The sequence below is a fragment of the Corvus brachyrhynchos genome, unplaced genomic scaffold (genome assembly GCF_000691975.1).
Source record: "Corvus brachyrhynchos isolate BGI_N302 unplaced genomic scaffold, ASM69197v1 scaffold48, whole genome shotgun sequence".
NCBI lineage: Eukaryota > Metazoa > Chordata > Aves > Passeriformes > Corvidae > Corvus > Corvus brachyrhynchos.
This window is the reverse complement of record NW_008240027.1, coordinates 3,980,270-4,001,140: the sequence shown is the minus strand read 5'-3', so window position 1 is coordinate 4,001,140 and position 20,871 is coordinate 3,980,270. Positions and strand designations below refer to the sequence as shown.

Genomic DNA, 20,871 nt, shown 5'->3' with positions numbered 1-20,871 from the left:
CCATACTGGATCCATCTGTGATCGAACTGGAAACCAGCTATTTTCTATACTCAATGGAATTCTGATTTATGATGTGCTTGAAATTACTGTGGATTTCTATTAAAGACAAACACTTTGTGGTAAGGTACCATACTTACCTGTAGTTTAGTTATGTAACAGTAGTATCCTCCATAGACCCCACATCCTCTGGGGTTTTACGTTTTTCAGATATGCAACTTTCAGAGCCAACTTGGCATTTTTTAAGAGTTTGGCCTTTTTCCTGAGGCCCTAAGCAAACCTCAAGCCATGAAGGAGCAGAGAATTTATACAGGTCTGCACAGACTCAATCAGCAGTTTCCTTTCCACTGACATCCACAGGAAGCCAGCATGTATGGAAAGATGGGGGCATGCAGACATCAACAATTACAGACAGGCCACTTTTCCCACATTTGGAAATGTACAGCTCAAGGCTAACTATTTAGTCAGTGTCTTTAGTGCACGAGAAACCTCTAGGAGCTGGCAGATTTTCTCTTTGAAAAGTTTATTCATTTATTCTATTACTCAGCATAGGCAATGGTAAAGTAAAGGCTGCAGGATGACAAAAAAGGGCCAAAGAAAATGACATTTTAGGTGAAGCTGTAATGTTCAAATGTGAGAAGAACATTTCTAGCTGGCAAGTGTACCGCTTTAAAATGTGCTTTGTGCCTCAAATATTTTAGGCATCACTCACTGATCCAGCCACTAAAATAAAGCTTGGAAGAATGACACGCAAGCTCATACAGATTCATACATCGACTTAACTTACTTACACATTCTGAAGAGGACAGGATCTACTGTAAAAAGAAGAAATTTATGTTCTAAGACTGCAGCCCTCTTGTTAGGTTATTTCACTTGTGCACTTCCGGACTGCTTATAGAGACTTATTTGCGATTTGGTCTTTAGAAACACAGCCTCTGGCATCACCTCTTCTGGCTCAGGATTCTTTACAGGACAAAAATTACTGACTCAGGATCTATCTAGAACTAAGATACAAAAAGGTAACCTACCCTTCCTCAATTGTAACAGAATTCATGATGATACAGTTTGTTATCTTAACTTTGCCTTTTATGGTACACATGTTGCCGATGATGGAGTGTTTGATGGATGTCTTCTCTCCAATTTGTGTGGATGACCCAATCATACTGTCTGATCCAACCTAGGGAAGAAAAGAACAGAAACTAGCAAAAGTACATGGAGTTCTCCAACATGTGCTCTCCTTACACCTCTTCCAAAGTGTGTCTCAAGCACTTATCAATAAGGTTTACCCTGCTCTACCCTGAGGGATCCTTGGCAGAGGAAAGACCTGGAAATTTGGGGCCCACCCCATAGGCAGATAGTTAGACAGTCTTCCCAAGGTCCATTAGCTTGGTAAAACTCCATTAGTGGATCTGGCTCTGTAGGCTTCATGCAGAAAGGTAAGCAAGGTAGGCACAGGCCTGCTGGTACTCACTGGTTTCACTCAGGTTTGCCCAGTGAGACCTGTCAAAGGGAGGCTTGAAGCTGGTATTAAACCAAAATGTGCTAGCAAGAAGCAAAGCTTCTGATGCTTTCTGGGTTTTGTGTCCTTTGGGAGGAAAACTGCTCAACTACCAAGAACTGCCATTATGGAACAAGAGACTGCAGTGTCTGACTTGGGACTATGATAAACTTTTTACCAAACACTATAGAAGAGAGACACTGAAAGGCAGGAACCCGTGGGTGAGCCTACAGAAGACTCTGAGCTGTATCACCTACATTCCATCATTCCACACTTCAGAACTTGGCTTCACTTCCAACAATGGGACTGAATTTTAGCAAGCAATTCTTGAAACAAAGTGTTTGCAGACTACTGAAAGAGCAGAGATGGGAAAAGGGAACACTTACCATGCCTCTATCAGTGATCTGTGCAGACCCATGAACCAGTGGCTCTTCCAGACCCAGATTAAGCAATAACTTGGGAACCTGAATGAAAAACCCACATCACAAATTAACATGATAGTGCTGTATCCACACGTTACATAAGCAGCTCAAAGATGGCTTTGGTTTCCATTGCACTGCTGCATTTGCCATAAACATTTTAACTTATGGGAAATGGGTTACTGCATTTCAAATGTCCACCAGCTATGTGTGATTTATCATCTTTCACTTTTGTAAAGGAGACAGGTACAGTGCTACCACAGTGCACTGCATCAACTCAGCTTCCCACCTGTGGAGAAGCAGTGGATCAGCAGCAGCAAGCAGGCTGGCTCCAGCTGAACACAGTGACATCCTGTATGTTACCACAATGTCCAGCATCTGCCATTTCAAATGCAGCTCAGCGTGTTTTACGCTGTCTAGTAAAGCAAGGGAGGGAAGCAAGTAATACCAAATATAAACCAGTAAACTGCATAAAAAGATGACTGTGTCCAGCCCACTCCACTAGGTAGTATTCTGAGGCATGGGCAACAAAACTGTATTTCAGATGTTTAAGTAGAAACTAAAGTTGATCAAGTGGCTATTCCAGATGGTAGAAAGCTGCACAAGAAAAGGCTCCTGACAGGGAGAAGGCAGGTGTTGGATAAGCAGACAGAGCAGTGGTGGTAATAGAGAGAGACACAGGCCATGAAATAGCCAAGAACAAATCCATAGAGAGCAATTCTGAACTGGCTCCTGAAAGGAAAGGGAGCCAGCATTGTAGGAGGATGGGATATCACTCCATCATTCCTCCTTTTGTGGGTGAAAGAGCAGCCTGAGGCATCCTGCATCTCCTGGAGTCAGGCTGAGGCCAAGGTCACACCACAGAAGAAGTGATGACAACACGGATGGGGATGGCAGGGGAGGTGGGAGCCTTGCAACACTGCACAGACACGGTGCTGCACAGTTACTGGCAGGGATGATGCAATGTATGATGTCTCTTGATAGGACAGAGATGGCTTTCAAAGGAACATAGGAGATGCAGATATATGAGGGCTAAGAGGTCTGTATCACAGCAAACTGTATGGCTGAATGAGAGGCAGTATGTGCTGGGGCCGGTGTGGAGCTCTGCACATACTGCTTGGCCAGCCAGGACATGGACACTGACTATCCATCTGGGAGGTCAACTGGAGTCACAGCACCGTGATGGTACAACTGAGTTTGCCTCAAAGGAGGAAGCAGCACTCATTAAGTCTCCCTTTTCTCTACCCAAGCATCTATTTTTACAAAACTCTTAGAAAAGTTAATCTCTGAGATCTCTATTGCTGTTAAACTTGGCTGAATGTTGCCAGCAATTTCCAAAGCTGCTATTAAGGAACTGCTATACAGTACAACTGTGTAAAATGACTTCCTTAGAAAGCTGGGATAACAAGAGCTGATGGCTAAGGAGTGAACCTCAAAAAGCAAATCCTACAGATCTGAAGAAGCTGGAATCAGAGGAGCTCACATTTCTGAGCTATCATTTCAATTTGCCCATTGTCACCAGTAGACATTTTCACATCTGTAGCTCTTTACATCTTGAAGTTGGCCCTTCCCGCTAGAATTGTTTATTTTTTAAAAAGCAAGAGTAGATTAGATCCTTCAGTCCAAGGTGCAGGCACTACAGAAAACCACCAGTTTACCAGAACACCACAAACTAGGTGAATCCACCCGGATGATGCTGGCAGGGTGAAGGGATGCTGTCCTGACACGTCACCTGACACATGGATCCAAGAGAGGAACACACACCAAAGCATACCTACAGCATAGGTTGGAAAGATTCCTACTATCCAGTGTTGATCTGCAGGACAGGAAAGAAGTGGAAAAAGACTCTTGCCCTCCTCAGTGGAAAGGTGGTATAGTGAAATAAATAAAGGATTTTACTGGCCAGAGCAAAGCCCTTATTAGAATCAGTCAGTGTTAGTGCAGCCTGAGGGGTAACCCATGAAAGCTACAAGCTCAAGCATTTTGCTCTGAAAAGAAAGGTTAGACTGGGGGCAGGAGTCAGAGGGAGTGCCTGGGTCAAGGGAAGGTTTAAGATGTGTTTGGATTTAATTCATCTTACAAAGAAACTATTTCCTGCTATTGAAGATAACTCCCTCCTGAACCCACCTGCCCACACACAGGCTGCAGGCATCCAGAAACCCAGCTGGAAGTGAAATGATGTGAGCAAAGTGTTTCCTCACCAGAAGGGCAACGGGTTAGGATGCCATTCCTTCCCGCAGCTACTGGACTGGACTGCTACTGCTGTGCAAGTCTGTCCTTTGGGACCTCAAAGTTATAGGTCCCACCTTTGCAGCAAGGGGATCAGAATCTGGTCTGTGAAGGCCAAGATAAGAGCAAACTAAACACCCAAAATCTTCCTTAGAGACCAACAAAACAGGTAACCGCCCACCCAGATCAAATTAAATGTGCATCTTTTATGAGGATTAGAAAGAGAAACAAAATGCAGTGGCACTGAAAAAAGGAACTACTTTCTCACAACTCCTCATTAAGCTCCATTTTATGTTTTACCTCCACATAGTTTCCTTAGAAATTTTACCATCCTGAAAAAGTTCAAAATTCAAAGAAAATCCTTTCCAATGTTGAAAGCCCCAACGTGACTTCAAAACACTAATTCTTTGTACCACCCAGGAGCAAACATATTTCCTGAACTAACCAAAATGTAGAATATTTAGGTAAAAAAAACCCAACCAAAAACAAAAACCAACACAAAAAAACCCACATGGAGTCTGACTGGCTTAACTCAATAACTTTTTACTGAAGTGGCTGCTGCCAAACGTGCACGCACACTTCCCCTAGCAAGTGGTATTCTCCCTTAACCCTTTGGGCACACTTGTTCCTGCTGGTTTTGGGGAAGGTTTTCTCCTTCTGCTGAAAAGCAGTGCTGCCTCTCTTCCTCATCTCCCTAAGCAAATCACTTTATTTCTGTGTTCCTCTACAAGCATCAAGGAGAAAGAGCTCCAATGCATAAACTCATGCTGCCATTCTGCAACTCTGGTTTGCATGAATTAATCCATTAATGTTATTAAAAAGAAATCAACTCAGTCTGAGAGCAAAGGCAAGGCAGTGACCACTTCCAGAATTCTCAATACAACTTTATCACCTTTCCAGCCCCACTTCCAGAAATCTTGAGTTTTTCCTTACGGCACTCCTTACTGGTCTTTCAAAACTAGAGGAAACTGTCCATTCCTGATAGCAATGAAGCTCATCACTAGCAGAGTGAAGTGAGAACGTGTATATTGCATCAGCCAGTGTAGTAAAAAAACCCCAAAAACCCAAATCCCTGCCCCACAAAGATATTAAGAGTTAGCTCGTTAGGTGGTACAGGATCTCCCTAATTCTCATCTGTGATTTTTTTAATTTTATGAGTTCTCAGTCATGTGAAAGTGAAAGCTGCAACAGACTCTGCATCAGATCAAGAGTTCACCTCTGTGTTTACTTGGAGTACCACAGTAGGGAAACCTGTTCATAAAAGAATTCTTTAATAATGGAAATCATTAGGCAATTTAAATGAAAGCGTAGTTTAAGTCTTTCTGCAAATTGTTAACAACCTTTGTTATTATCACAAACAAACATCTGCTAGGAAGAGTCCAGTCGAAACTGATCTTGCTTTTAGGACATGGAGGACATTGATTAAATGAGCTATCAAAGCTACTTCCATTCTGATTTTCCACACTTCTTGGCTCTTTAGCTGCAGGTCTTGCCCCTCCCGAAAAAACACAAGAGTGTTTAGGGTGAGAGTTTGCTTACCTAAATCAAATCTATAGTAAATCAGCAACAGAACTGTTCCCTGGCCTCACATCCCTACCCAACAAGCAGTAGGGTGCCTGGATAACGTGGCACTGGTTCAATTCCCACATACTCCTCAGCTCTATCACAGGGAGTCACTCCCACAGGCTGAAATGTCCCATAAGCTACTACAGGTGGCACTTCTGTACTTTCCTCACCTGTCTGTTGGCTTCAATGTACAGCCCAAGAGTATTCACTCGGTAGCACAGCCCCTCCTTCATGATATGGACGTAGCAGCGCACTTTTCCTTCGTGGAGAGTTACATTCATATCTCCTCTATGATCATTCCAACAAGAGTTATCTGGAGCAGGTTTCAGCAAGCTATTATCTTCCTTTATGAAACTATAAATGTCTGGAGAACACACACACGCATGAAGTTAGACAGGATTTAATGAAATACTTTCTGAAGAGGAATACTATTAAAATACTGTTGGTGAAGGGAAATCTTTGCCTCACCTCATCTCCATGGCTAGATACTCGGCAGTCATTACCAGATTTTATCACATGTAGTGAGTAAGTGCTTATTTTTATTCTGCAGGTGTGAATCAAGGAATCAGGACAGATGCAATGTTTTGCCCAAGGTCACACAAGGAGACAGCGGAAATGCTAAAAATAAATTCCAGGATCTGAGATCCTGTCCAGTTCCCAGTGCAGGGTGTTTAAGGCTTAGCTTAGCCTGTTGTCCTATGCAATTTTAGGAACTCCCTCCTAAAACTACGTTTTCAAAAATGAATCTTTTTTCCCAGAAAAAAAAAATACAGACCCTCTAGCTGATTTGCTTATGGTTTACACCAAAATAAGGGAAGACAAAAAAATTTATATAGTACACAATACTGTTTGAAAAATAAACGTACCAGAATCTTTGCTATCAGGAGTAAAAAGAAGCTGAATCTCTAAAATAGTGTTTCAGGCTAGTTCTGTAGTCTACTCAATAGCTCAGCTGTAGCATATGGACTTTAAAACTTGCATAAACCCAAGTTTTTGATATTGTACTGACCTAGGGATGCTTGCTCTTCTTTCTTTTGGTCCTCTTCTTTGTTGTCTAGTCCTTGCTGCAATGATGCAGGAGAAGAAAACTGTTTCCTAACCAGATGTGGAATCAGTTCACTCCGGAGAGATGTGATTGTCCTGGGGAAGGAGGCGCACACATGAAGTCTGTGAATGCTAGAACTTACATGTCTTCATTTTCTTTGCATAACATTAGCAGACACTTTGCACACTTCATGAGGATGAATCAAAATGGGAAGACATTAAGACAATGTCCACTAGTCACCTGCTTCCTTAATGCATTAAAATATAAAGAAAGATTCAAAATGAGGAAGAAGCTTCATTTTCAGAACTGTATTCCCTATATTTTAACAGAGGTGCCTATAATTTAATGTCATCATCCTAGAATTCATACTTGTGTGCAGATGGAATGCAGAAAGTACCAACACTGTAATGACAAAAACTGAAATCCCTTCATGTGGCTTAAAAAATTGCATCAATTGACAGGAAAAGAGAGAATTAAGTGCCTATAGAGAGAAAACCAAAGCAGCTCCCTTTCTTTGTGATAAAAATATGGAAATGCTGAAGGATATATGAAATACCAGATCCTTCAATTCAAATATTTATGATGCATACAGTGATATTCCTGCTCACGTGAAACATCAGAATATTTTAGACTCAGTCCTTTAACCAAGAGAAATGAGCACATTTTAACCAGTTTGGGCCCCAAGACTTTCATGCTCTTTAGAGGCTCCTATGCAAAACACGTAAGTGAACAGAAAGCTTCCAGAGGCTTCAGCTGGCAATACACCCATCTTCCCTGTTTACAGATTTCAACTTTTGTTATATCCATTCTGATACCCCAATACTAGGAGGTGGAGAAATCATGAGGGGTTTTATCCCAAGCCACCTATGCCTTAAACAAGGGCCCCAGTCACTAGATTATCTTTACTCTTGCACTGATTTATACATTGCAATGAATCAACAAAAAACTCTCCCGAAAGACAAATACCAATGTAGGAAGTCTATTGTACAATGGGATTATAACCCAGCTAATTTAATTTTGACTATGAGAAGATAATTTTATTTTTCAATAAAGTATTTGGCAAAAAACCTCAAATCAACAGTTTTTACAGTTGGAGTGCAGTCTTAAAAGAGCTTTATTGTTGTTGTTTCATTATTTTAACAATCTCCATTTAGTTACTGAATTGTGGATTATTTAAAGTAGTGCTTAGGAAAATCATGCGGAAAATGAACTCAAAGTTGGCATGTGTAAGAGGAAGTGCTAAACTTCAGAGGAAGGATTGGGAGAACTAACACAGTGAGCTTGGCTAGAGGAACTCAACAAATAATAACCCACAAAGAAAGAGGAGTTGTTTAGAATGGAAGACAGCAAATCTAGGAACTAACTAATAGATTAAATTACAAAAGGCAAGTACTAGAATGAGTACAGTGAAAATTATTTTGGTTGGCAAAATCTCTAGCAAAGGGGGATCTTACACAGTTCAAACTTTAAGACCAGCTCAAAGCCCACCCAGACCCCTGTTCAGGTCAAAGATAGTGAGGCAGACTTAAGGACTGAAACAGTCTTTCATGTCTCTAGCTTTGAAAGGAAGATTCAGATGTGATTGCCAGTTCAGTCCTATGAACAAATACAGTGTGTTTCTTTTTCCTGACAAACTTTTCCTTCAGTCCTCAGTGCAAGTTGTGTCACATCCTCTGACCTGCAGTGGGATGACCAACCCCAGTCCACCTCTGAAATTTTGCTTTTATGTTTTATTACGGACGAGGAAAAGCTTAGTCTTTAGTCTCTCCTCCTGCTAAAAATAAGATTATAATCACCTTCAGATAGCTGTATTTCAGGAACTAACAAAGCAAAACACTTCATTCTTTAATCACCGAATTTCTGCCTGCTAACCACTTACAGGCGCGCTCTGCCGCGGCCGCGCCGGCCCCGCGCTCCCACACACGTGTGGCTGTGCAGATGGGCAGTTTACTAGCTCACAGTGTTTGCCTGCAGCTGTGCCATTCAGCAATGATTTCCTGCTTGGGTTTTATACTTCATCCAAAACCGACAATCCTCTGTTTCCCTCAGAGGCTGGCTATGGCATTTATAAGATATATTACCTATAAAATACCCAAGTATTTGGCAGTCTTAAATAGTCTGATGCAGAGGACAACACAACACGGTAGGAAATGAAAGCAGTGGAAAGGGGAAAAGACAAAGTTTTGCATTTTTGCCTGGTTTTTGATGGTTTAATCTTTCTTGGCCAAACTCCTGAAGCTTTCCTGCTATTCTCTGAAGTGCTAGCCACATTCCTTTGCCAAAGGTGGAGCAAGTCTCTGGGTCATCCATAAGATGTGGCTCAGAAACACACCCTTCTTACTGGAAAAGGAAAACCAGGAAGGTTTGCCTCTGCTTGCTGTTGAAGCAATTTATATGTGACATTAAAGGAATTTGCCTTTGGAAAGTAGTAAAAATACACAGTAAGGCCCTCTGTGAGAAAGATTTGGGAATTTTTTTGCAACAGATCTTGCAAATGTAGATATACGAACTGATAGCATGAGACTATTATCTGACTGTCAACAGCGGGGGAAACCAAACATCTGGCTGGAACTAGGAAAGGAATTTAAATCAAAAGAGATGCAGAGGGACTGAAGACCCTTCATCAAGAGAGAGAGAAAAATTAGCAGGAGTTTGGAAGAACCAACTGGCCTGTAACCTAGATACAGAAGAAGACAAACCGAAAGGTTTCTGGTCTAGTGTGTTTAAAATCCTTACAATCAAATCCCAAACTTCACATGCCTATATTAAGAAGAAATAAGTGTAAAACCCTGTAAGCTGAAGAAAGCATCTCTTTTTTATTCTCTTCACGTTTTAAAACTTGGAGCCCCCTGGTTTCTAAAGCTCGTTGTTTCTGTCAGTGCCGAGAAGTGAAAATGAAATATGCACTGAGATCGACAGAAGGAAAAATCTGCTACAACCAGGAGAAAGAAAGTGAAGGGGTGAGAGGAAGGAGAGGAGGGCACACAGAATTTTGGCAGAAATCCAATTCTAAGCCAATGTGGAGTAAGCATGCTCTTGACACCTCACAGCAAACTCCAGACGGTGAGGAGAATAAACATGAACCTGCCTTTGAGATACATTTGCCAAAATAAATATGTTTTCATAAAATCTAGCCCAAGTGACAGGCCCTTTTTCATAACTTTTCCTTTCCTAAACTTTGATATTTGAAGTTCTATCTGTTTTCACCTCAACAGAAAGTAGCAGGTTTTCAAGGAAACCACCAAAGATGGAGAGTGTTGTTAGATGTCTGCTTGTAAATGAAGAGAGGGGGACACACTAGTCCCTGAAGTACCTTATGTGGCTCCAGTATCCTGAGAACAAGAGTTGGCAGCAATTTTGAAAGGGGTTGATACTGATCACATTTTAAGCATGCAAAAAGAAGTAGTATCTCTGGCATGGAATCTGCCATTCACGCAGCAGGTCACAACTACAGGGCATGTAGCAAGAGATGGTGCATAAGTGGGGGAAACGAAGACAATTGGGCAGTTGAAATTCATGGTGCAAGTGCAAGAAAAAAACTGGGAATTCAAGTGAAGATGAAATATTTTAAAAGCAAAAGAACCTCCTGGAAAATTCAGTATTAAATGTACCTAAAAGCTTAGAGCACACATCAGCCACTCGCAGTCAGCCATGCAGATTGCAGACTCAGACCCAGGTATTATAAACCTAGAATATTCAAGGTTAATTTTATTTTAAACCTGAAACATTAAGGTGCAAAAATGTCTACTTGGTCCGACAACTGTTATTTTACCAAGTACTGTTATTACCAGCAAGAAATAACGACGTCTTTAGAACCCCTATATCCCTGGTCCCTGTGCACTTTATATATTCCCAGTATTTCTGGGATTTTTGCATCTCAGTAAAGGCACAGATAAGGTTCATGCTAAATTAAAAAGTTTTACTTGTGAAAGAACATTAGGTGAAAACACCCTAGGTCAAAAAGCTTCATATTTACACACAGCTATGCAGAGGTTTTCAGAGACTTTTAACCATAAATAAACTTAAACCAGCCTACAACATGGCAGAACTAAGTTTGTATCTATGTATGTTATATTATATTACATTACATTATGGCCCACAGAGGGCCAACTTTTACTTGTTGCTGAAATGCAACTGCCTCTGGGATGAAGATTATTGAAACTTCAGCAAGAAATGAAGAACAATGTGGCCAACTGAAACACAAGAAGAGTTTTGGGGGATAAAAACTAATACTGACCCCTTAAAAAAAGACAAAAAAGGATTTCACAATTATGCTTTAATGGGCTGGGATTTCTGCTCTTAGATACATGTATTGCTGGAGACTCTGTCTGCCATAGGACATGGAAAATAATGGCTCTGACCAACGATGGTAAGGAAAAGAATCTCATAAAGTATTCTACAGTAATAGAAGAGTCTATTTGAATCTAAGTTTAGGTGACCTTGCACAAGTCTACGTAACTGTAGGTGCTGTTTGGCTTTATCCACAGAAGGAATAGGAGCATCCACAGCTTTTGCTTCCTGCAGCTAATTCTCACCAGCTTCGGACACCCTGAACACAACTGTCAGTTCCATTTACCGGCTGTCATTCATTTTCATTTTCCATGTTTCATGTTAAACACCATAAAATAGTATTAATGAGTATTAGCATTTTAATATCCTCCCTGTTTTATTAATCTGTGATGAACCATGAAATCTACTGTTGCTGTCAGCACCCACCTGTGAAATCTGCTGTTACCCACCCTCCTTGGGTAGTTGCAGAGGGTTTCCCTTGCTATCACTGTCAGCACAATCAGTTAAATCTACAGGTGCAGATAGTGTTTGTGATTCCTCACTACAAACAAGCAGATCATTAGCCCTTTTATACCTATTTGTATCTTTTTTTTTTTTTAAACAGGCAAATGTTAGCTCTTATACAGCTATGCAAGCATACACGGACTTGGGTTCTGATCTTAGCTCCATGGCCTTCAACAGAGATTCTTCAGATCACATCAAAAGAACATGAGGCTGTATTTCAGACTGGGGCTCATAATTAATGTTAGAAATGTATACATAAATACAACTAAACAAATCCTAAGGCAACTTAGAGTTTTGGCCAGAAAGGAGTTGCATGTTTATGCAGAACAATAAAGATGTAAGAAAAAGGGAGGGAAGAAGAAGAATAAAAAAGAGGGTGTGTTGGAAGAAAGAGAAAAGTTAATTCTGAACCCTGTAGGTACATAGTTCATGGTTCTCATCGTTTAAAGGATAAAGCCAAATAACATTTAAAAATTCCATGTAAGCTGGGAGCTCTCTTGTTGAATCTCAACGTTATTTTCTCCTGATCCTTTGATGGAGATTAAAAATTTCCATGTGAATACAAAGAAAGAAACAACAGTTACTCTGAGATTTTTTTCCCTGAGCATTTAATGCTCCAAACTAGAGCAGCCAGCCACCATTCCCACCTCCTCCCCCCTCCTTCAAGAAAAAAAAGTCAACTCACTTTGAAGAAAAGACAAAACAGGGTCAGGGCAAGGGGGATTAGGGAAATGATATTTATATCATGGACCAAATTAAAATGTCAATGCAAGAGGCAGGCAAACAGCCCATGCCACATATATACACCAGGCATGTTTCCTCAAGGAAACAGGAAAGAGATTTGAAAAGAGTTAATGCAGTCCTGAGTTAATACCACCTGCCTCAGACTCAACACCACTTAAAAGACAGTGTTTGGGTCCATTTCCCACAACGCCGTTTTAACAAGCACAATGGAAAAAGCAATTACAGGACTTTTCCCCTTCTTCTCACTGATTCATTACTAAAAATGCTGGAATTTCTGAGACATGCTAAGAATGCGGAGAAAGCAGAGAAGGACTGCATACAAAAGGAAAAAAAAAATCAAGTGATAAATCTCTAGGGTGTGCCACATCTCTGCAGAAGGCTAATTCTGCCCTTACATCTTGCAATAATCCTTTTGCCTTTGTCTGGTGTACCCAAGACCAATTATAATAAAGGAAAACTCCAAAGTAACCAGGCAAGCCAATAAACTATCAGGCAATTAATTGTGCCTAATTCAATAACCTGAAGCACCCATCACACAGCATTGAACATCTGTTAAATCTTGCTATGTTCTATTTCTCCTGTTCTACTCTCAAAATCTGGACCACAAAAAGAGTAAATATATTTCTCACACCCTGCCACAACTTCATATTAATTAATTGTCAGTGTCTCTTATTTTTGAAGTTAAAAGCCTAGGGAGAAGACAAGGAAACTTTGAGAAATATTCTACTACAAGGTAATTCCACATGACTGCATTTGTGCTTCATTTGTCTTTCCATACTGTTTTCTAACTAAAACCTTCAAGCCTGACAGCAACATACTCCCAACGCTCACAAGAACGTGCATGACTCATTCAAAATCCATTACACAGCAAGCCAGTAATGCTGCACAGCTTTGCTTTGCAGGCTCACGTTTATGAATAACTTCCCAAAACTGCAGAATCACCACCAAAACCCCCCATTCCAGATGATGGAGGGAAAGCAGAAGACACGCAAGTGACAGTCACAGACACTATAACACGGAGAGGAACCAGATCAAAGTATGAAAGGGATGGTATGGATGCAAACCACATAAAAAGCTGTTCTCAAGTTCCACCAAGTCTGGATGCAGTTAAAGGAGCAGGGATCTAACTTCCACTTCTGCCAAAAAGCCCTTTGGGAAACAAGGCAGCTTTCTGAAAAATTGACCACAGAAATTAAAACTCCTCAATTACATACTCAAATCCTTTGAAAGCATGTGCACACTCAGCTCAGGTCATCTAAGTAACCTTAACTCTGCCCACTTGCCAAACAGCCAGGAACACCCCACAGCTCCTGACTAATGCAGCTTTTGCATGGGAATGCCAGCAAGTTTAGACATTTTTAGAACTTCTTTCTGACCAAAAGTCTCTGAGGCCATCGGAGGCCACCCAGGGTGTTTGGCAGGTTGTACATGCTGCTGAGGAATGGATCTCATTCACTCCCAGACAGCATCCCATTCTTCTAAAACAAGCGCACCTGCAACAAATGTGGTTCCTTGCCAGAACTCATCTTTCCCCTTTCTCTCCCACCTCCGCTTTTGCAGCCATCTGTGTCTGAGTTACCAACATTTTTCTAAGTGCCTTTGAAATTAGGCTCCTTTTCTGAAAAAGAAACAGAGGAATTCTGACAATTTGCCTAAACAAACACACATATGTGATGCATTTGATAAGGCTGACATGTATCCAGAAACTGAAGAATTATGTAAACTTTAGGTGTGTAATTATATATTTAGATAAAATAGATTTAAACACTTCAGACTTGTCTTATAAAACATGTGAGTGTCAGAAAATAGAGGCATGGCCGTAGCTTCACGTGGGCAACCTCTTCCACCCCGCTCCACTGGTATTGCATTACAGGCACTGGAGATGCCCACATGACTTTGCTGTTTCTCCATGCAGATACTGTGTTCGGTGGTCTGCAATCAAATGGACGTAACCTCAGTTTGACTAATTTCTCTTAGAAGTCTGGAAGATAAACTGGAAGCTCTGGTGTGTAATTCAATCCTGCTTTCACCTATACAAGTACCATTTCTACACCCTTCTCCCCAGCAACCATTCTACCTTAGTTAATTCCTATCCTCTATACTGATTGCTAATCCTTGCTCCACCCCTCCCTGTAGGACAACTCTGTTCTTTTTACCATGATGTTCGAAAGATGATCTTATGTCTGTGATAAGGCTAAACTTTTTTTTGTCTTCACTTTATCCTTTCTTGAAGAACTTTGAAAGTTTTTTGGCCAATGAATCCCATCTCTTTTTCATGAGACAGCTTTTATTTATAATGTTCTTTCCAGATGGTATTAATCCATAAAAGTTCAGTGTAAAATGCTGCATGAGCTACATTTCATCTCTGGATCTTTGATTTAGGGGAAATATCACTCCTTCTCTCTATTCACCTCTTCGACTTCTTCAAAACCAGTAGCTTAACAAGACAGCATTCAGCATTTCCCATAGACTATTTAAAATGTTATACTCCCCCTTTTTTTAGTTTTTTCACTTTAAGTAAAGAAATTCACAGTTGCTCCTCTTTGGTTCAAGATTGTTCTAAGATCAACCCTTACCTCATGCTCTAGGCTCCTTATCACATTCAGAATGGAAGTCAGAGTACCATTACTGACTGAATGATGGTTCACTAACTTAATGAAGACACTTAGCTACTCTATTCATGCATGTGTGCCCTATCATCACTGGTAGCATTTATTGTCCTATCTATATGCAGGAATTTAAAAGTCTCCCATCACAATAATTCAATGCAATAATAAAGTCAGCAACAGTGTTACAGACATATTATTGTTCATGTTTCACTTGCCTGGCTAAGGCACAATGAAATTTAACACTGAGCTGACACCTAGAATAAAAACACCTTTAAGAAAATGTGAAATACTAGGAAAATAATAATTCTTTTCTCTGTTTACCCAAAATTCAACCTGTCAGTAAAAGGGGACACAGAATTTCAGAATGATGTGTCAGTGACTGAGGTGTTGTGGACGAAGAGCGATTTAGAAGCAAAACAGAGAGGGGTAGAAAGGAAACCATTATCTTGAAAATTGTACATTCAGATCATCTGAATGGAGAATACAAGGGTATTCTGTTTTCCACTGCAAGAGACATAGATATGATATCATAGTATAAGGATTGTATCCTCACAGTGAGATGTTCAACAAGGCAAGATAATAACTTCACCCAAACGATTATCTTACATGCAAGTAGTGCTGAGTACAGAAAATGCACTGCCTTGATAAAAGAATGCTTAGGGTGATACTGTCCAAGTGGCAATGATTTAAGAAAAAACAATAAAGGGGGGAAAAAAGCACACAAAGATGGATAAACAAATTTCTTCTTGGCTCCAAATTCACATCTTGTGTGAAGACAAAAGTCAACTTGGCTGAAGGTTACCCAAGGAAACTGAAACTGCATCAAACAGTGGAAAAAAATAGTTAACAATTTTTAATGTTTATTATCAGATCAGAGCAAGCCCAGCTGAGGCCACCAAGAGGGCCAAGAGCACATGACACAGGAGGAAAAGCTGGGGGAGCTGGGTTTGTTCAGCCTTGAGAAGAGAAGGCTTTGAGGGAATCTGATGACACTTTTCCACTACCACAAGTGAAGTGATATAGAAGACAGCCAGACTTTTCCAAGAGGTGCACAGTGAGAGGGCAAGAGGCAACAGATGCAAGTTGCAACAAGGGAAATTCCAGTTGGGACATAAAGAAAACAACTTTTCAGTGAGTGGTGCAGTCCTGGGACAAGGCCCAGTTTCCATCCTTAGAGATTTTCAAAACTCAACTGCAAAAAACCCCCCGAGAAACATAAAAGTTAGACTTACTTGAGCAGGAGGTTGGACTAGATTCTGCTAGACATCCCGCCCCAGTCTAAATATTTCTATGATTCTATAACTGAATGACGTTTTTTATGACCTCCCTAAATTAACTTTTTTTACAGAATCCAGAGGGTCATCATATGATGCTGTAAATCATAGTTAGAGAACAAAATTAACACATTTTAACATTTACCTTAGAAAAAATTTGCACTAGGAGCAGCTTGGATGCACAGAATACTGTGCTGTGACCAAGCACACTTTGGGATCTCAGGCACGTGGCCACTATGGAGTATGATGGTCTCACAGAAAGGTTTGCAGTTATTCATGAAGTTGATCAGCTCCAATTTAGCACATCTAAAGACATGCCTACTCCCAGATAGTCTGCCAACAGGAAAAGGAATTGTATTTCTTACAGAAGGCATTTGCTGAAAATCATAATGTGTTTAAATCTAGTTTGGATCATTAGGGCTTTTTCCCCTGAGGTTTCACGAGTAAGGTTGATTGATACCATGGAAAGATGATAACAGTAATGATACCCTGGAGGAGTGGGACATCAACAAATTTCAAATCCTGGCATTTCGAGTAGGGAGCAGGGAAGGTTCCAACAGCTGGATATGTTTGACAAGGAAAGGAAATGGGAAAGATGAATTGCCATTTCACATTGTAATAGATTAAATGCACTAAGGAGGAACTTGGGCTGGGTTGATTGTGGGTTTTTTTTCCTCCCCCTTTTTCTCTTCCTTGTTTGGAAAGCTACAATCTATTTGCCCTGTCTTCACACAGTATACTTCCTGTAAGAGCTATTTGTTTATTTATCCGTTTTAATCACAAGGAAAGTATTCATTATAAAATCTCTCTTTACAGCAAAGGAGAAACCTTCCAGCCACACGGCTGACACATGTTAACTCGCAGGTATTCACAGAGCAGGTTCTGTTTTAAGCCATCTTTCAGGCAGCCACACAAAGACCACCAAAGCTGGGTGTTCAGCTCTGCCAGCCCTCCCCCAGCCAGCAGCCCTTGCCAGGAAACACAGGTGACAGCCTGAATGATAAAAAGGCATTTAGAGGGGAAAAAGAAAAAATGCACTGGTTTAGTCTGGGCAGCACCTTAATATAAACCTGCAGGGGCCTTTGTGTACAGCATAGCACACAGCCATCCAAGCAGGAGCTCCAGAGCCAGTCACTCGCACCTCCAGTTTCCAAAGATCTCACACTACCCTGCCCTTTATTGAGGGGGAGAAGGGTAGCTCTGCTGCAGCTCTTTTCATGGCCACAGATCTCCCAACACAGCACTGAGACAGCAAACCTTCCTCTCCCCACTTGGTGCTGGCCCAGCAGAGGCCCTCTGGACACAGCAGAAGGTTACTGAGCAAAGAAGTGTGCTCCGGGATTGCAGCTGAAGCAGTTTGGAAAGACAGAGCACTATGACCTCACACAATTTGCTCTTATTTATTTCAGCAGTTAAAAAAAACCCAAAAAACCAACCCAAACCCCAGTGTTTAACATTGTAAACAAATCATACTGACTTTGGCTACAAAGTTTACTGCAAATTTTCTCAGTTCAGAAAAGAGTTTCTACTGGCAAATTCTGGCAGGCAGCTCTCCAGTGCTGGAAGAACTGCAGAAAGCAGATTTGTTTTCTTAGCTACAGCTCCAACTCTCACGGGGTGCACCCTGAGGGGAGGGCTCCCCCGGGAAAGTGGATTTCCCTGGCGGCAGGCAAGATGTTAGCACGCAGCATTCCCAGGATAAGGCACTGTGAATTGCTAACTCAGACCTTTTGAAGTGACCACAGTGCTGCTGTTTATCGTTCTTGCCTTTCCAGTACCACACATGATCCTTCTGGCCGTAGGAAGAGCTGCCCACTTCCCAGGCGACTCTACCAGGGAAACTGTGGCTTTTTCTACACCCCAAACTTCAGAAGGGCTAGATTCTGGACAAAACGGTGATTTGCAAAACACATTACTAAACACAATAAAATTTTACCTGGCTTTTAGGAGGAAGAGGGGTGGAGAAAAAAAGGGGAAAGGACACCCTAAAAGTATGTGAAATGTCCTAATGTGTAAGAGGAATTTTGTTTCACATATGCCTACACAGTCTTTTGAAATGAAGTCTGAAGATCTTATGCCAGAAAGTGCATGCGACACTGGTGGAGAACAGAGAACATCTAAGCAAATACACGGTGGCATCTGCCTCTATCAAATCTGAGATGACCAACATTCAGAGGTGGTGCAACTAGGGTGCCTTAAGAAAATTGCCCAGAATTTCCTATTGTAAGTTTCTGTCTTCATCTGTTTGTAAACTCTGCCAAAGTGTAACTGCTTTGGCTGAAATTACACATGCCAGGTGTTTCCCTGAAGCTGATTATTTTTTGGATAGCGTCATCAAAAATGTCTCAGCTACTTCCAAGAACAAAATTATGGAAAAACCCCTTTGTTTTGACCATGTTAAAAATATTTCATCTGCTCTGAAAAACTCTTGCACTTCCATGCTTGGAATTTGGCACAGCACAGGGTTGTCTTTTCGTCTGGGCATTACATTTGTAAACAGGAAAAGTGCCCATACTACATCAGGCTAAGTCTGAAAAAAACACTATTTGCACATGCTTGGAAGAGTGTTTGTTTTGGGTTTTTTTACTTCTAAAAGGTAGAAGTCCTTCTACCTTGGGCATGCTCCACTCTCTCTTTTCTGCAAGGTAATAGAAGTGCTTGAGCATTGCTCCACAGAGAAACAGAGTATATGCTCCAAGGTTATAAATGCTGAGGTGGATATTCTTTAAAGTTTAGAGCATCCCATATCCTTCTGGTGGCTGACCTGAAAGGTGATAAATCTATGTTGATAACAGCTACTCCATTAGCAAGAGTCACAGTAGACTCACTAATTAATTCTAGAAGTGTCACATACATAAATATATATACACACACTTAAAGAATATCATGGTAACAGTTTGGGCATTATGATACAACCCTTAAGAACAGGACTACTTTTCCTCTCCCAGTGTCAATCTCTTCTTCACCCAATGCAAAGATGGACTATGCCCTGGGGATGAATCACTGTTGTGTAATGAGGCAGAAGAATGACTGCCTCATTTGTTAGAACATGTGTGTTAAACGTACAAGGCAGAGAGCTGCAAGAGGAGAAAAGAACTGCTAAGATGTAAGGCAAACGACTGATGCCTGAAGAACTGATTTTTAAATTTTTTTTTTTTTTGGTAATTCCCTTCTGTCAGAGGATTTTATGGATGCTGGTGAATGCAGAGCATAAATCTAATTTCTGCAGGTTGCCATTGATTATCACCCTGCAACAGCTATCATCAATGGAAACGATTTTTTCAACATTATAAGCTCTCTGTAAAACGTTAAGAATTGAAAAATGGCATACTTAAGACAAAGATGCTTCAAACCTGAGCTCTTGTGTACCCTGGTTTCCCACTTTCAGAAGGGGAAAAACCACTGCTTCACTAGTAGAGGTGCTGAAAAGACAGTTAATGGGCATTACAGTATCAGTGATGAGCGCCAAGAGGAATGTATTTTCCTTTACCTTTCCAAAAGGAAAGTATTTACCTTGGTTTCAGAACAAGGTTTAAACAGAGAATGAGGCTGGTGGCCTTCACCTGAACTACAGAAGTTATGTACAACACTGAACAGTATCTCCTTCAGCAAACATCTCAGGTAATAAATGAAGCAATGGCCACAGAGGGGAAAAAAACCCAAAAGGAGGTACAAAGTCACATAACTGAGGCCGTACCATAATATGTGGGAAATACAAAAGTAAAAAGTTGCACAGGGAGTCTCAGCTGCAGCACTTATTAACTGGCAAGTGCTACAATTTACGAAGTTAGTATTTTTAAATGTAGCTGTTTGAATGCTCAACCTGTAACTACGGTTTGGTTAGTATATTGCTGACAAGCTCTGCACTGATGAAATTGGAGAAAAGTTATTTTGGAGACCTTATTGATTAGGACCACATACTGCTTTCCTTTAGGCAGCCTTGCTCTGGCTTTGGACCTTCTGGTCTACCTTGATGAGGGGTGAAAACAGCAGTCTCCATATGCCTACAGGTTTCAGCTGCAAGCATGGTAGAATTCTTTCAAATACAACAAATGCTGTCATCTGTACCTGCACAACTGACTTTGGGCACAATGCCATTCATGCATACGTATATTATAAATGCTTATTATGTATGTTCTTAAGCATATTCACAGGATATACAGAGAGACAGATCTTCAAGATTTAAATTTCCAAAGCAAGTTTGCATTTTTCATATTAAAACTTTACAAGGAAAGGGGTTGCTCTGTATTTATCTCCCCTCTGCCTTCCCTTAAATTAGGTATCTTACTTCACCAAGCCAAAGCTTCAGAAATTCTCAGGAAAAAAAGAGCACAAGCTACCATGCAGCTTCCCTTTGATCACATTTCTCCTGGTAGCAGCTTTGCTGGGATTGTTAGCAAAGCCAACTGTCAGCACACAGCAAAGAAATACCAGCGCATGTCTGTGCAACACACGGGGCTCACACGGCACAGGCCCACATCCTGCCCTCTGCTACACATGAACTTCATGGGGGAAAGGGAATAAGGACTCTCTTCTTCCATCTGCTCTGAATGCAGCAGCAAGGCAGGATTCCAACCTAGCACTCAGGAGAGTGCCAAAAAAGGGACTGGCTACTGTGCTGGCTGCCACCCCAGGGCCCCAGGGGTGTGAGGCCCGCCAGCTGTGGGGTGGAGCCGTGCCCCCAGCCAGCTACAGC

At 41.2% G+C, this 20,871-nt stretch overlaps 1 protein-coding gene across 1 annotated transcript in view; it reads right to left on the bottom strand.

The window, feature by feature from the left end:
• EIF2B3 (eukaryotic translation initiation factor 2B subunit gamma) overlaps positions 1-20,871 on the bottom strand; it is a gene marked incomplete at its 5' end in the record, with an annotated part of 99,880 nt that overhangs the window by 24,375 nt on the left and 54,634 nt on the right. Inside the window, 4 exons of the mRNA XM_008640784.2 lie at positions 1,026-1,174; positions 1,882-1,959; positions 5,880-6,073; positions 6,719-6,849. Coding sequence (XP_008639006.2) covers positions 1,026-1,174; positions 1,882-1,959; positions 5,880-6,073; positions 6,719-6,849 — 552 coding nt within the window. The remainder of the gene's footprint in view (positions 1-1,025; positions 1,175-1,881; positions 1,960-5,879; positions 6,074-6,718; positions 6,850-20,871) is intronic.